The following is a 16477-nucleotide window of genomic DNA, read 5'->3' as shown; positions in this document are numbered from 1 at the left end:
TACTGCAGGACACTCACCCTGCCAGCAGCCGTGACAAATGCTGTTTCAGAGCAAGCACGGCCCCAAGAGAGCACTTTGTGTCACCAAGCAGCTCCCTGCAGGCCGCAGGTGCCCCAGGGGAGCGGATACAGCTGATGTGCCCAGCCCCTCCCTTAAACAGGGCACAGGCTGGCGCTGCCTGGGGTGCGGTTTAGCTTCTCAATCTGATTCAATCAAACACAAAAGGACATGAGGAAAACGCAGGCAGGCAACCCAGGACAAGCAGAGCAGCAGGGGGGTTAAGCAGGCAGGAAGCTCCATGTGGCTGTTCACCAATGTCAGTCCGAGTACAACTCTCTCCATGCCTGGGAACCTCCAAGGGGCTCCCCATCTTTTCTGAATTCTGATCCCCTAAAAGGAGTTGTGAACTGGAGCCTCTCAGGCTGCTCCTGCATGGGACAATCACACATGGTGGCACTTCTGTACCAGCCTTGGGGCAGGAAGAGGTGGAGGAATGACAAGCAGGGGCATGCACCAATGAGGTTGTTTAATGCCTACAGCACACGTAGATGCCAAACTTACCGACTGCAGAGAGGGAGACCGTGGGCTTCCTGGTGTCTCTGAAACACAGCATGGCTAATGTGAGTACCCACAGCACAGTCCAGCCTCCCCCCTGAGCTCCTTCATGTTCCAGGACTAACTTATTGCTGCCTTGGGGCCGAACGTGCCTTCTAATTACCAAAATACACCAGCGTTAAACAGAATAAAGGGGACCAGATGGAGATGACAACAGCCACCCTGGAAGCATTCAGAGCCAGGCTGGATGGGGCACTGACCAACCTCATCTAGTGGAAGGTGTCCCTGCTCCTGCCAGGGTGATGGAACTAGATGACCTTTAAGGTCCCTTCCAAACCCAACCAATCTATGATCCTGCCCTGCCACCACACACAGCAGGAAGTTTAGGACATAGGACAGAGTTGGAGTGGAATGGAGGGAGAAGAAACACGTGCAAAGGGTGGCATGTTGCAACTGGGTAGGCCAGGGAACTGGGTTCACAAATCATTGCTGCAGGAAGCAACAAAACAGCCTTTCCCAGGAGGATTAAAAGGAACAAACAGAGCTGTGGAAATCCTTGACAAAAGCCACTGATGTGTTTGTCAGTCCTCTGCAGACCCTAATTCGAGGCAGACAGAGCAGTGACTCCAGAGCAAAAAACCTTCATGTCTAGCATAAAATAACAAAATTAGTGGGAAATAAGCCCAGCTGTGTGCAGACTGAATTCTGCAGTGGCAGAAGCCGGTGTGGCACCGTAACAACTCCCAGCAGCCGGGACATGGATGAAGGCAGTAATTCAGTTCCTGATCTTGCTCCTCAGGAATTCACCTGCTCTTTCACGAAAAGTGACAGTGAAAATGAATCTTGCCTTCAGATTTTTCTGTTTGCTGAAAAGCCGAACATTTCCTGGAATGGACTGCACCTCTCCCTCTAAGAATTTCGGCCTAATCCAAAAGTTACTTTGTATGAAAAATTAAGTGGGGAGTTTCCAATTGCCCTTACTGCAGGGCTACCTGCCTGGGGTGCCATCAGAGACAGTCACTTCTGTAGGATGGTTATTTGCTGCAGGCCAGCAGCACCAGCACCTCAGTGCCCCTGCAAGCTCAGAGCCCTTCCCAGCACAAGTGGAATGTAGAGACTCATCAGAGCCTGCCTAGGGAAGCTTTTCTGGACAAGTGGCACAGGCAGACACACAACAATGGAAGGGCACAATAGAGTTTTAAAGGAGGATTTCTGATAACAACCTTCAGAGACCTCTCTTTTTTAGCTGGCACTAAGATAGCGTCACAGGAAAACACAACCAGCAGTTATTGTCTCTCTGTGTCTTTTAATTACACATTAATAATATATTGTCATCCTCAAGCACCATTTAACCAAGGATCTGAGTGCTTCATAGGAGCTAAACAAGCCTCAGGGTAGCCTGGTGCAGAGGGGTTATATAATTATCCTCCTATTTTAACTGAGCAAGGGAGGCAGAGAGGAACAAAGTGACTTGCCGGGGGTCACAAAGAGTCGTGCAGCCAGCAAGAGAACCCAGCAGTGCCAGTGCCAGCTCCTTGCTCCTCAGGTGTAAATTATGGGGTCCAAGTACTGGCGGGGTTTGGATATATAGCTGGAAATACCTGCTACTCTGAAATTACTCATGATAGAAAGCACCAGGAATCAGTATGGAAAGGAGTCCAACAGTTTCCCTGCAGTGCAGAAACAAACTGGTTCGTACTTGATGTCCCAGATGTAGATGTATGTGTCCACAGAACTGGTGACCAGCAGGTCTGGCTCGAACACTGCCCAGTCCAGGTCGCTGCAAAGGCAAAACCACAGGAGATCGATAAAGCAAAGCACACCCATTTTGCATCAGCCTCTCACAAGCCCCCAGAACATCCTCTGACAAATTCACAGCAACTCCACGACATCTGCTGAAACTTTTTAAGGAAAAAGCAAGATCTTAATAATTTCTTTAAGTAAATTCCAAGAAGCAATGAAATGCTTCTAAGTAAATTCCAGTGCAGCATTCTCCCAGTCCTGAACTTTACAGCTATCCTGTGTGTGCTCTTTCCTCCACAGGCAAAGGGACACTGTCTCAGTGAGCTCCCAGTTACCACACATCCTTGGCATCAACCCCTCCCTCTGGGATGCCTCCCTGTTGGGAACACCAAGTGCACCTCGGACACAAAAAGCCTCCAGTCAGTGCAAACAACTGCCATTTGAAGGGCTGCAAATACTTTCCATAGTCAGGAGCGGGAGTAAAAACAGTCTTTCAGCTGCATTTCCAGCCCATCACTGAAATACAACCTTGGAATAGAGGCAGAAATCTCCCCTGCACCACTGTAACACTCTTTAAACTTGGTCTTTGGGATTACCTGCTTTAATTAAGCTGGTATCACACAGAAACACAGCTGGGATTCAATTTAATAAACATACTGCTATCTGTTTTTCAGATGATGGCTGCTGCTCATTACAAGGACAGCAGCCTAAGGCAATGACACTCAAGCCATCAAGGGCTAAGCTGATACAGCAGGGGAGCCATGAGGGGCTGAGCCGCTTCACACACAATGTCATCACCAAATGAGAAGGCACTCCAGCCTAGAAAAGTGAGTAAAACCAAGCTCAGAACAGAGCCTGTGCAGGGCCAGGACTGAAACATTCAGCTTCTATGAAACCATGCACATTCTCCATCCTGCAGCCCACAGCATCACCTGCTCCTCACCTGATCACACGTGTGTGTCCTTGCAGCGATGTGCAAACCTCCCCATTTCCTTCCTTCCACTTATACAGGTCAACTCGCTGATTGCTCTGAAATGAGATGGAAGAAAGGAGAGACTCTCAGGCCAACAAGGTAGGAGAGGGATCTGTGTGTTAGGACCAGGTTCCCTTCACTTTGAGCAATCTCATTTAACAACGAGTCACCCTGAGATTAGCAAAGTCCTTGCCCAAAGCAGGAAAGCAAAGATGAAACCATAGGCTGCAAGGAGTCTCAAAAGCTCACACTTTAATTACACCCACTTAAAACTGGAGATAAACTGGAACGGGAGAAAAAAAAAAAATATCACATTGCAAAATGTTTTCACGAATTCTGTTCTGGGAGCTTTTATTTCCCAACAACATGCTGTAACTGCAAGCAACAGGCAGCCAAATTCTCTCTGCAGGAATACCCTGCCAGCCTGTTCAGATTCAACTGGAGTTTTCAGTGAGGGGGATGCCAGATTACCACTAGTCCTCCTCAGCTCTCTCTCAATTCCCTTCTGGGATAATCACAGCCACTGCCAAACACAAACAATATCGTTTAATGGATTCAAGGACACCTCCTCAAGGGGACTCCCATCCTTGCCAGCCCAGGAGAAAAGCTTTAAGTGCTTATCACTAACTGTAAACCACTGAGGCAAAACAGATGTATCAATGCCAACGTTATTTAGGGTTTCTTCACTCATTCCAGCCTTGCCCAAATGCAGCCACACAGAAAGTTACTTGAAACCAGTCATTGTGCTGTAAAGTTCATGTTCTCTCTCAATCAAGGTTCAGTTCAGTCCCAGCCAACTCCAGTCTTTCTAGGGCAGGAACTGCCTTTTTGGGTGCATATATAGCATGAACCACAGTGGGTCTTGGGCAATGACTGGAAATTCCTGTTGATTTTGCAAAAACCAGAGGGAACACAACCTCAAATATTGATCATTAGCCCCTTGTTTTCAGACTTGCAGGCAGATAAGAAAAAATATATAGATAAGAGACTTCATAAAAACACGGAATTATTTAGGTTGGAAAAGACCTCTAACATCTAGTCCAACTGTTACAATTTTTGCGGCAGTTCTTCTTTGTGATGGTGGATTTTCCTCCTAGCCCTAAGCTGCTCCATGTGAACTCCAAGTTGCAAGCAGATAAAACACTACAGCCTTCCCTTAAAGGGAAGGTCTCCTCCCAGCTCAGCAATAATACATGGCATTTCTCTAACCCATCCCAGCAGGGCTGCACAGGAGCTTGGGGCAAGAAAAACTTTTTTCAGGCTTCTCATTGACAGAAGGATTTAAGGGTGTAGAGTGAAAATTACCCAACGGGATTTACCCAGGACTCCAGAGATAAGGTACAAGATAAGGATCGCCAGAGAGGCCGCTCCTCCCAACAGGAGCATTTTCTCAAAAAACTCTGCTTTTTGTGGTAAGTATCAGTATTCACTTCCAATGATTTCATCAGCCCCTTGTTCAAGCATCTGCGGCCACACAAAAGAAATAACAAGCATCTAGGATTGAAAACAACAGCATTTCTGGAACAACAGCTTAGGAGTCCCCAGAAACATGCCTGAGCCAGAGGGCAGACACAGCCAAGCACAGCAAAAGGACATGCTCCAGCTCCTCTGCAAAGAGCTAAACAAATCAGAAGGTCTTATCGAAACACAAGGACAGATTCCCCTCTGCCTGCACCACGTCCAATTAACAGGACAGGACTGCAAACCAGATGAGGTTGCTGGCAAACAGGGCAGTTGGCCTTTCACACTCCCTTTCCACCCCCAGGGATGCAGAGGGATAGGACCCTGGGGCTGTCTACAACACGGCGGGTGAGATGGCTGGAAAGGCAGCATTTCTGACCCAAACTGGAAAAGATGCCCGATCTCATCTTGGGGATTCCTCACCTGATGTGTGTCAGCAGCTACATCTAAATGCCCAGAGCATCTTAGCATGTTTGTTTATAAACAGGAGCAGCAAGGTTTGATGCCAGCTATGCCTTGTTTCAGTCTGGGACAAGATGGGTCCCTGTGTTTGCCCAGAGCAGCAAGACAGGAGGGCTCAGGCGGGTGAGATGGGCACAGCTGCCCTTTGCAGCAGGGTCCTGCTCAGATCAGCATGAACCAATCACTGGATATTGTCTTCACAGTGTGCTTGAGAAGCAGCTTTCCTGCTCCACCTGTGGCTTGCCCAGTGCATTTCCTTACTTGTTTTTCATTTCCACAGACTGCATCCAGAAGTGGCACTAAAGGACACTTTTCTGCCCGTTTTACTAACTCTCTGTTCAGGAGTAGACCACTGCTGAAGGCACCTGTAAGATATCAGTCACGTGCCAGAGCTGGGAGGAGGAAGGCTGGGGAATGTCAGAGAGCAAGCAGGCAGAGACTCCCACCTGACAGCACTTTTTAAAACTGCCTTTAATTACAATCATAGCCAGTCCAGGGAGCAAAAGGAACAAAAATCCCAGAAAATCACCTTCAACTAAATATTCTCTAAAAAAACCCCTCTCCATCCCTAGCTGTTCCAGGAGTCTCAGGCCACAGAAGAGGACACAACAGGCAGAAAAGGCAGCTCGCCCTGAGAACAGGCTGTGCCCAGCTGGTGCTGCGGTTGATGGTGACACTGCTGCCAGCAGATCTCGGGGCTCTGGGTGAACAACCTGCAGAGCATGACAGCCTGAGCACAGACCAGAGCCAAACACTGCACTCAGCCTCACATGGCCACTCCTGCTTCTTCAGCCCAGCCCATTTTTACCTCTCCGCACACGGAATCAGAGCTCATCACCGATCCAGTCCGTGCCCAGCTGCAAACCCCAACTGCTACAGCAGCGAGCCACTACTGACTCGTGCTATTTACAGACTGCCTGGTGCACCACAGCCCACCAGCAAGGCAGGGAGGTGAAACAGAACAGCACAGAGCAAGAAATTCAAGAAGCGCACAGGTTTCATAACAGAAGGGAAGGTAGAAAGGGAGCACATCCCCTCTTCCCTCCAGAAAAGGACCATTTGGATGCCTGGTTTATTTGCCAAGGTGTTTTGTAAACAACAACCAAGTTGGCAGTAAATCACTTAGGCCTTGACCTTGCACTGTGACTCGTAGAAGGGTGCCTGTGCCAGCCCCACAGAGCCCTCCAGCTCTGCAGCAGCTCCCCCAGGAAAGGCCAGGGCAGGAGAGAGCTTTCAAATGAGTGAACTTACCGAGGCTGCAAAGTAGTAGGCGTAGCTGTCGTGTGGGTTCCACTGCACTGCCCCAATGTCCCACTTGCTCTGGCGGGAGATCTTCCGGTGACCCTCGTTTGGGGCATCCAGGTTGACGATGTAGAGGAAGCGGCGGCTGCAGGACACACACACAGACACAGAGGGGCTGCAGCTCACGGGACTGGGCTCCAAACCCCACGCCCACGTGGAGCTCCCAGCCCTGTGTCTCCAGGCACAACAATCAAAAGAAGAGAAGCATTTCACAAGGCAGGTGAAAACACTGCTCCTGAGAATGGCACGTTTGACCACATACTTCAGAAATGGCTACCAAAAAAAAAACCAAACCAAAAACAACCACCCAAAAGGGAGAAAACATTGAAATTAGACAGGATATGCAAATGCAATGGATAGCTCAGACCACAGAAAATCCCAGATAACTAGGACACAAAGGGAAGAGCTGGAAAATGGTGCAAACACATCCAAATAGGCTTCTCTGGCCTAACTCTGCAGCAACAAAGCTGAGGTGGCACAGGGCTGGGAGTGCAACACAGCAGCTTCAGCCTGGAGGGGCTGGTCTGAGCAAGAGTTAATGAGCCTTGAGAAACATAAGATGATGATTCTATGTGGGTGTGTCTTTCCACACCACAGTTTTGGGGCTTGGTTCTGCAGGAAGTACAAGGACACCTGCACAGAGCTCCTGTTCAGCTGCAGCAGCTCGTTAATGTGGGCAGACACAGTCCTGCACTGATCTGGCTCCATTCCTTACCTGAGCTAACTAACTCTACATGCAGCAGAAATAACTCTGCATCGTGGCACACCTGAGCTCATACATCCTGCTGGATGTGGCCAACTCCCCGCAAAGCAAAGTAGCATCCAGTGTGATTCATCTTACAAGGAAGAGAAACTGCTTGTTGAAATGATCTTCCACAGCTGAAACCTGTGGAAGACCACCATCAAAACATACTGAACCCTGCAAAATTAACCACACCGCCTATGTCAGCCATGCAGTGAGCACACAGCTGCTCTGAGCACCGGCCATTCTTCCAAGGCAAGGAACACAAAGAACATCTTGGCTGCCTTTCCAGACCAAACTCCTCAGGGCCCTACTCTTGAAGATCTGGGAAAGCATGTATCAGCAAAGCCACACGGGTGTTTTATTGTGCTGCTGTTGCTGTCTCTCCACTCTGTATCCCATTGGGAACGTGACCCAGAATCGTTTCCATCGAGCCTTGAGCGGAATTCAGCAGCAGCTTTCTGCAGCAATGCCCCAGCCCCCCCCCAGCTGAGGTCAGCCTGGAGGCTGCCCCGTGGCAGTGACTGTCACACTCACCCCGAGAGCACCGCGCGCTGTCCCAGGCAATCCACCGACATCGCGGTCGCCTGTTGGGGAGAAACACAGGACACAGCTCAGCGACACCTGTCAGGGGGGGCTGCTCAAACACACGGCTTTGGGGAGGGGATGGGGGGTCAGCAAAGCCTGCCAGCTCACCTCTCAGTTACACCCCCTTCCTGTTGGATTACAGGGTGCAGCAGGTGAGTTTGGGACGTGGGACAGCACAGAGCAAACACCTCTGCTGGCGTAACCCAAGGACAAGACCTGGCGGGCACCACTACAAGCACCAAGACCTCGCTCCCTTCTCCCCTCTATGGCAGTCACAGCTGCAGCCTTTCAATCAGCAGCTCTAATAATTTGTATTAATCAGCCTCTGCTCCTGCTCAGGAACTTTCTCAGTCTCTCCCTTTCATTGCAGGGTCAGATTTAATTATATACGTACTGGGAGAGGGAAGTGCAACCATTTGTGTGTGGCCGGTCTCCAAAAATGGGAGATGGCCAAGAGGCATCAGAATTTACTTTGGCATTGCATGTAAAGAAGGCTACGAGATAACTTAAAGGCCATTAGGAAAAAAAAAGAAAAAAAAAAAAGACTGTTTGGATATTGTCTCCCCCTCTTTGTTTAGAATGGAATTGGCTCATCATCTCCTTTAATTGCCAAGAGGAAAAAGGAAAATTTTACTTGGAAAGCGGAACAGTTCAGCCTATAAACATAGATACGACTTCAATACAGTTTTTAGCATTCGCAGTACAAAATCAGAATGTGCCCCACATTCTTCACAGTAACTGCTGTCATCTTCAAAGCCGCCTCTCTGAAGGCTCAGGATGTATCTCCTGCTGCTGTTCTGGATTTTAAGTGCTCTGAGCGTGGATGTAACAAGACTTCAGGATGTCCCACGGTTCCTCCTTACAAGCATCACTAAAACCTGACAGGCAACACAGCAATCCCACTCCATTTCAGTCAGATTTGACAGTAAAGCAACCATCACAAAACCCAAGATTTTTCAGCCAGGGCCCCTTCCTCTCCTCACAGGTACCCCAGGTGAGGGAAAAACAGCATCATGGGCTCATTCTTCACTAGAGTCCACCTGGCAAAGAGCTACAATTGCCTGCAGAGTTTCAGCTGGAGCCCACTTTTGCTGTTCCTGGAATGACCCTTTTTTCCTAGGTAGCAAATCCAGTCTTCTTGGCAAGGTTTCCTTAGTCCTAAAATTAATGCTGTAAACAAGAAACTAGTTTTAAAATGATCTAAATGATCAACAAACAATTCCCACTTTCTGGATTTCACAGCACCTTGCAAAACAACACAGTGGGTTACTAAATCTACATAAAAAAAAAAAAAAAAACACAAAAAAATACAGCAGGAGAAGGAACTTTTCCCAGATGAAACACATTTCACTTCTACAGAATTAAAATAAGGATCACCAAAGCCATTAGTGGAACCAGAACTTTCTCCTGTGATGAAGAGCTAGTCAAGAGATGTATTTCACACAGCTGTGGCCATCTTTCCTCAAGAGAGAAAAAAAAACCCACGTCAACGTGAAGTGATTGATAATTTCGCGTGAGTTTATTTTTTCTGCTGCTGGCATCAGGATCTCATAAATCCTTACAAATTGTTTGCAATAATGAGCACCGGTAAACTGTTTTTCTTTTTTCCAGGCACCAAACACCATCAAATGTAATGAACAATTAGAATGAAGTAAAAAGCTTCACATGGCAGGCTGCTACCCTGGTGGGTCACAAACCAAGTAATTTTACAGCAACAAACAGTTCCCTACGATACAAGAGTCCTATACAGAGGCAGAAAAAAGCCAAACAGCTGCCATTTCAGGCTTGGCATAGTGACCTGCCAGCCTTCACAGCACAACCCTCCAGAAGGGGGGAATGGAAACTGAGCAAACCAACCTGAGAGCAGTTTTTATCCCCAAACAACACTGAGGATAGCTGGGATTGCTGTTCATGAATAACAACGACAGGAGTAAGCACCGCAGGAGCACTGCACATTTGAGAACCTGCTCTGAGCCCACAGCCCAGGCAGCATCTTCTCCAACTTCAAACATCTGCTTTGGCATTTCACTTGATTTCTGCTAAGCAAGCCAAGGAAAAACACCTTTTCATGTCTGAATTTCCATTAGTTTTCAATCCTGCCTCATTCTCTCCACCTCAAAGCCAACAGACTAACCCAATTTGACACGGCTGTGCTGTTTTTTCAAGAGCTGCAAACTCCCAGCAAGAAGTACCAGTTCCCTGTGTACCCAACTTACAATCCACACGCTGAGTCGCTACAAATAATTGCATTTCACCGCTGGATGAGGTGAGCTTTACCCTCGGCTAGAGCAGTCTGAGAAGAGCCTGTGGGTCCTGTGTAAGTCACAAGAGTAGAGAGGACTGTCCCCTCTGCCAGCTTGCAGAGAGAGGTGGCACTGGCAGGCAGCAGCGGCCCCGAAGCACCCAGGGATTCTCTGAAGTGTCACAGCCTGGGTGCTGCAGTTTTCACATGACACACTCCACAACAAAGACAACTGCACTGCTTGCACACATGTAGTGGCTGTAAACCTAACAGCTGCCCACTCTTTTGACTTGTTTCCATTTAAATTGCTTTTTGGGTAGGGATTTTGGATACAGTGTGGCCTACAGGCAGAGCTCGAGCCCCGTACACGATTTCAAGCAAAGGTGTTCCCCTTTCTCAAAAACTTGGATTTCACACCTGCGAAAATGTTCCTGCAGCCTCCTGGAAAAAAGCTCAGACACAAATATATAAACGAGTTTAGGCTGAAGCAGCAGTCTGGCAGCCCCAGCCACAGAAGTTCTCTGGTTTCCCAGGGAGAGCAGGCGGGTCAGGACGGCTCCAGAAGGATCACACTGGAGCGAGCTGCAGGGATGGAAACAGCAGTGCTCTCCTTCAGTCAAGGCTGCAGACTGAAACCAACTGCTGCAGGGGGGGGATGGAAACACCCGTCCCCTCTGCTCCCACACACCAGTGGTTATGAGAAAGCAATAACACCACGAGGGCATGAATCTCCTGAGCCAGATGCAGCTTGGATCTGTTATCTAGGAAGAGGTACCCTCATATCTCATTACTGGTTTCCTGAGGCCAGACCTTCAGTAGCAGATGAGGCTGCTTCAGCACTTTGGGGAGCACAACCAAACTGATACAAAGCTTTTGAGGTGTAAAAGTGGAAAAGCTCTGTGAGCTTACAGAGGGTAGGCTGGATGCAGCACACAGGATTCACTGCCCCTCTTTGCAGAGGTGAAGGCAGAGCTGTCACTGCTCCAGCACAAGAGGACAAATGAGGTGATGAAACAGCTTGCAGACCTACTTTTTAATCTTTCTGGGTTTCCTGCTGAAGCAGTTCATGGTTCGTTCACTGTATCCAGCTTTGCTAAGCAACTGCCAATGTCTCAAAAAAACCCCCATGTTTCTTGGAATAGAATCATAGAATAGTTTGGGCTGGAAGGCACCACGAAGCTCATTGAATTCCAACTCCCTCCCATGGGCAGGGACACCTTCAGACCAGGTTGCTCCAAAGCCCCATCTAACCTGGCCTTGGACAGAGACACTTCCAGGGATGGAAGAACAGCTTCTAGGAGCATATAAACAAACTCTTACGGGAGTTCTCCTGTCGCCATCAGCTTCAAACCCAAAAGCTGACCTTTTTGCTATTTATAAAAAAAAAAAAAAAAATCACTCACTTTTCCTATTAATCGAGCAACACTTAGCAATTTATAAGACAGTAGCTGCAATGGTCTCAAGGGAAAACTCATAAAGCCATAGAATGATTTGCGTTGGAAGGGACCTTAAAAGCTCGCTTCGTTCCAACCCCTTCGCGGTTAATTTCATGTCACAGAACATGAAGTTCCATGGGCAGGGACACCTCCCCCTGGACCAGGTTGCTCAGGGCCCCATCCAGCTCGGCCCTGGGCCCCTCCAGGGCAAGTGGCAACATCTTCTACTAGGCCCGCCGATACACTTTAAATAAACAACACGAGACCTATTAAGATCAGTAACTAAGCGCGCCGTGAACGAAGGCGTCATCTCCGCGCGAACGGCGCCAGGCCGCCTCAGCCCCGTCCACACCGCCGGCGAAAGGCCCCTGCCGGGCCGGGACCTCCCCCCGCTGCGCTCGCCACGGGCCGGGTGAGGCGGCAGCCCCGGGCCCCCCGACCTGCGCGTCGCGGAACTCCACCACCACATTCTCGCTGCTCCAGCGCGCCGCCATCTTGCACCGCCCGGGCCGGGCCGCGCCGCGCCTGCGCACAGCGGGGCACCGCGCGGGGGGTGCCGGGAGATGTAGTCCCGCCGCTCACCCCCGCACATCACCACCCCCCCCCCTCCGCCGCCCCCGCCCGGTGAACCGGGACCGCGCGTCCCGCGGGGGGGGGGGGGGTAGGGGGGGTGTCACATCCCGGAGCGGGGAGAAGAGTGCGGGACCGGCCCCACGGAGGGGCTCTGTTCGTGGCGGTCCGCGAGCGGCCGCAGCCGCGGGGAGAGATGTGTGTGTGTGTGTGTGCGATGGGTCGAGGGCTGCGTTCCGAGGGGCAGCGCCCTGCGGGGCGGCGGTGCTCCCGCTGTGCGGGCGCGGGGAGCGGCGCGCCGGGCGGCGGCGGCGGCGGCGCAGGGGTTAAGGGCGGCGGGCCGGGGGGGCCGGGGGCGGGAGCATGCGTGCTGCCGGCCGCTATTGTCTCCGGCGCGGCGCCCGGCTCCAGCGGCGGCCGCAGCGAGGCCGTGCCCGGCGCAGCGCAGCGGAGCGGGGCGCGCCGCCCCCGCCGCCCCCGCCGCCCATGGGCCGCAGCTGATCCGCGCCCGGCTCCCGGCCTCGCCCCGGGGCACCAGCGAGGCGGGCGGAGCGACCCGGCCGGCGGCCACCCCCTTCCCCCCCCCAACCCCCTTCCCCCGCCGCTCCCTCCCCGCTCCGCGGCCCCGGAGCCCTCGGCGGCCTCCGCCGGGGGTGACGGCGGCGGCGGCGGCGGACTCGGGGCGCCCTCGCCCCTGCGGGCCCGGCGGGGGGAGGATGCCTGGGGCGGGGATGGGTTTTCGCCCGTAGCTCCCCGCGCCCCCCCGCTTCCTTCCGCCCCCCTCTCGCCCTCCCAGCGGGGGCGGCGCGGCCCCGTTCCCCGCGGGGGGCTGTCGCTCGGCTCCCTGCGGCCCGGCGGCGCCCACATGGGGGGCAAGCAGAGCACGGCGACCCGCTCGCGGGGCCCCTTCCCGGGGGTGTCGACGGATGACAGCGCCGTGCCGCCGCCGGGCGGAGGGGGGGGGCCGCCCCCCTTCGGCCATTACCGGGCGGGCGGCGGCGGCGGCGCGATGGGGCTGCGCAGCCGCTCCGTCAGCTCGGTGGCCGGGATGGGCATGGACCCGGCGGCGGCCGGCGCCGTCCCCTTCGGGCTGTACGCGGCGGCGGCGCGGGCGGCGGGGGAGGCCGAGCGGGCCCCGGGCGGCGGCGGCGGCGGTCCGGGCTCCGACTCCACGTACGCCCATGGCAACGGTTTCCAGGAGACGGGAGGCGGTCACCATAGAGACGGGATGCTGTACCTGGGCGCCAGGGCCTCGCTGGCCGATGCGCTGCCCCTCCACATCGCACCGCGGTGGTTCAGCTCGCACAGCGGTGAGTGCCGGCTCCCCGGAGCCTTCCCCCGGCTTCCCTTCCCTCCGCGGGTACCTGAGGACGGCCGTGGGCGCGGTTCACCGGGGAAGGGGGAGCTGCCCCCCATCTTGGCCGGCCGGTCAGGCCGCGTTGTGCCAAACGCCATCCCCTCCCCTGCTGCCGGCAGGTGGGTGCGCGCTGGGGCTCGCATCTCTGTCAAGGTCAAGGGAGGAAGGGGCTGGGGAGGGAGGAGGCTTTCTTTAGAAGGGAGGTGTTTTGGTTTGGGGACACGAAGCGGTGGATGTGACACCCCCCCCGCCCCCCATCGACTTGGGGGAAGGTGGTCTGAGGGTGGTGTACCTCAAGCCCTTGGTTTTGAAGACCGGGCTGAGCTCCTCGTGCCTCTTTCTGATGGTGTTCCAGGGATGCCAGTCAGGTATAGCAGTTCCTCTGCCTTAGAAACTGGTAAAGAGGCAGAGGAAGCCTCTGAAAGCAAGGTGTGGGGTTTTTTTTCCTTTGTTTTGTCTGATAAAGGACCAGGGAGAGGCCAAAACGTGTTTTCTCATTCAAGCCAGCTGGCACTGTTGTGGTTGCCGGGGAGGAAGCAAAGGAGGAACTGCCTTGCCTCTTTTAACAGGGCCGGGGAGCTGGCTGGGCTCTCTTGCAGGAAACGTGTCAGGCTGTGGGAGGGGGAAAGGTTATACCCCCCTTCACCCTCCTGGCTGGACCCTTCCATGTGTCCTGGTGTCTGGAGAGGAGCTCTGGCTGCGAGCAGGGCTGTGTCACTGACCTAGTTTTGTCTGGGTGCAGGGAGCGAGGTGGGAGGTCCTCTCTTCCCCTCCTGGCTAGAGGGGAAGTCATTTCAGGGATGTCTCCTTGCATTTCCTGGAATAGTCTGGGATTTCTCTCCCACCCGTCCCCCTCACAAACACTCTGTGTTCTCCTTGCATGACGTGGTCTGGGAATTTCATAATATGCCTTGGGACAATGCCTCATTTTCAGGAGGACCTGAAACTGAACCAGTGGACGAGAACAAAGTGCAAACCGAAGCTTGCGGGGCCCATTTTCCTACTTCCATTTTGGGATTTTTCCCTTTTGCCCTGTCTCCAGGGACTGCTCTGCTCCATTAGAAAGAAGCTGCATGTCTTGCACTGCATCCTCAGTGGCAGGACACTCCAGGCACAATTCCTATCGATCTGGATAAGCCGGATGCTTGCTGTCCTCCCTGGCAGATGGAGAGGGGCTGGCATGTGGCGCCGGAGCTGAGACCAAGAGCTTCTGCAAACTTTCTTGCTCTGTGACCTTGCACAGGCTGTGCTACTGCTGCTGCTGCTCTGGTTTTTAAATGCAGAAGGAAACCAAGGCACAGCATCCTTCCAGGTATTCCACAAGCTTCTGTGGGAATGAGGGCTGCGAGTCCTCTTGGTGCTGGAGCCTCGTGACAGAAACACCCTGCAGCTCACGGGGGTCGGTCAGGGAGTATCAGTTACATTACATGCTAGTTCTCAAACTGCAATGCTGAGAGGCAGAAATCCTGGTCATAAAAATAAACCAGCTGCAAAATGGAGTAAGCTGCTCTCGGCCACTCGAGCGAGTTAGTGCGATGCTGCTGGGTTAAACCTGGTGTGCCCTTGAAAGGTTGCAGTGCGAGCTGTGGGAAGTGCTGCAAGAACTGGGTTTCTCTGGTGCCTCTTTCGGGGCCCTCTGAGAGCGTTTGAGCTGCGCTTGAGCTGGAGCGTGTGCGGGCAGCACTGAGAGCCGCTCAGTCCGTGCCGGAGCCTCTCCCGGTGCCGGCTCTTCCTCGTGGCTAATTAATAGCAAAATGAGCAGAGGATGCTTAAAAACCCTCCTGGAAACTTGTCGGAGCACGTTAAACTTTTGCACTCTCCCTCTTAGCGTAAGAAGTTAATGGAGGATTTGAAGACTGAGGGGAAGGGGGAAGTAAGCCACCTCCCGACTGCCGAAATTCCCGCTGATCTCCCGTTGCAGCTGGTTAACCTACAGCAGGGCAGTCAGGAGCCACTCTCTCCTTCCCCCCTGCCTCCCCATCGACCCGCTCCTCTCGCAGCTCCGAGCCACTCCATTAGCCTGTGGAAAGTGCTGAAGCAGCAGTGCTCTGGTAAATGGAGAGGAGCTTTGACATTGCTGCGCGTGACCGTCCCTGCTCCTCCTGAAGGATGACTCGAGGGTGGGGACGAGGGGACGCACCGACGCACCAAACCCACTCGGCAGGGTGCATTCCTGGGGATCTGCCTGAACTGCTGTACTGCCAAGGAGAGGAGCCCCCCAAGCGCTGTGGCTGACAGGGCTGGAGGGTGGCTTCTTGCCCTGCTGGCCCCTTTCTGGATTCTTGGATAGTGCCGACCTCTGCACGTGGGGAAGGTTGCATTCATGGGCTTGTTCTTCCGGCAGCGCTTGAGTTTGGGGGGTGAACTGGGAGCCTCGAAGTGCAGCGTGGACTCTGTGGGGCCCTCAGTGGGACAGTGAGGAGCCCTGGGTTAAGGGCACTGATAAGGTGCCTGCGATAACGGGAGCACACAGATAGGCTGGGCGCCTCACCACCCCCTTTATCTGGGCTGTTGTGCCTCTGCAGCTGCTTCATGGCTCATCTGGCCCCTCAGCAGGGACCCCAAGGAGTGAGCTGGGGCAGGCTGAGCTCTTTTCCCTGGCTGGGATCACTCCTTCCCCCCTCTGCAGTTGAAGGCCTGCAGAAGAGCTAGGTGTGCCTGGGGGGGAGAGAGGGGGGCTGTGCTGGGAAGCCTGTGCAGAGGGTGAGAGGAACCCATTGCTGAGTCCCTCTGGACACTGCCAGGGTGGCAGGAGCAGTTAGATACTGATGGCCTCTAGCCCTTCCCACGACCAGGGGAGGAGAACTGCTGCTCTAATGAACAGCAAAGCCTATATGTGTCTTCCAAACAGGGTGGGCAAAGGGCTCTGACCTTTGTGGTGGAGCTTGTCCCTCCCTCTGAGTGGACAGCACCTCCCTGGGTAAGTGAACGCTGTTTCCTGATGGGGATTTTCCCAGGTGTGTCCACCATACACACCAGCAATGTGACTGTTCCAGCATCCCTGACTCTGCTCTGGGATTTCCGTCTGCCCAGGGTTTCTGATATT

At 53.3% G+C, this 16477-nt stretch overlaps 2 protein-coding genes across 4 annotated transcripts in view; one reads left to right on the top strand and one right to left on the bottom strand.

The window, feature by feature from the left end:
- WDR59 (WD repeat domain 59) overlaps window positions 1-12028 on the bottom strand; it is a 45310-nt gene extending 33282 nt beyond the window's left edge. For both annotated transcript variants that reach the window (XM_027895684.1, XM_027895685.1), the window contains exons 1-6: window positions 11945-12028; window positions 7776-7825; window positions 6446-6581; window positions 3242-3327; window positions 2255-2335; window positions 562-599 (exon numbers count right to left, since the gene is read on the bottom strand). In XM_027895684.1, the coding sequence (XP_027751485.1) occupies window positions 562-599; window positions 2255-2335; window positions 3242-3327; window positions 6446-6581; window positions 7776-7825; window positions 11945-11998 (445 nt within the window). In that variant the 5' untranslated portion in view covers window positions 11999-12028. The remainder of the gene's footprint in view (window positions 1-561; window positions 600-2254; window positions 2336-3241; window positions 3328-6445; window positions 6582-7775; window positions 7826-11944) is intronic.
- An 811-nt stretch (window positions 12029-12839) lies between these two features.
- The window catches only part of ZNRF1 (zinc and ring finger 1), a 21902-nt gene continuing 18264 nt past the window's right edge, over window positions 12840-16477 (top strand). Inside the window, exon 1 of one of the 2 annotated variants that reach the window (XM_027895693.1) lies at window positions 12840-13384. In XM_027895693.1, coding sequence (XP_027751494.1) covers window positions 12940-13384 — 445 coding nt within the window. In that variant the 5' untranslated portion in view covers window positions 12840-12939. The remainder of the gene's footprint in view (window positions 13385-16477) is intronic. The other variant, XM_027895692.1, reaches the window with a different exon arrangement.

Source organism: Empidonax traillii, unplaced genomic scaffold (genome assembly GCF_003031625.1).
Source record: "Empidonax traillii isolate 1590-97213 ecotype Southwest subspecies unplaced genomic scaffold, ASM303162v1 scaffold465:size698125, whole genome shotgun sequence".
Lineage (NCBI taxonomy): Eukaryota > Metazoa > Chordata > Aves > Passeriformes > Tyrannidae > Empidonax > Empidonax traillii.
Note: the sequence above shows the minus strand (reverse complement) of the source record. Positions and strands in the feature narration are given on the sequence as shown.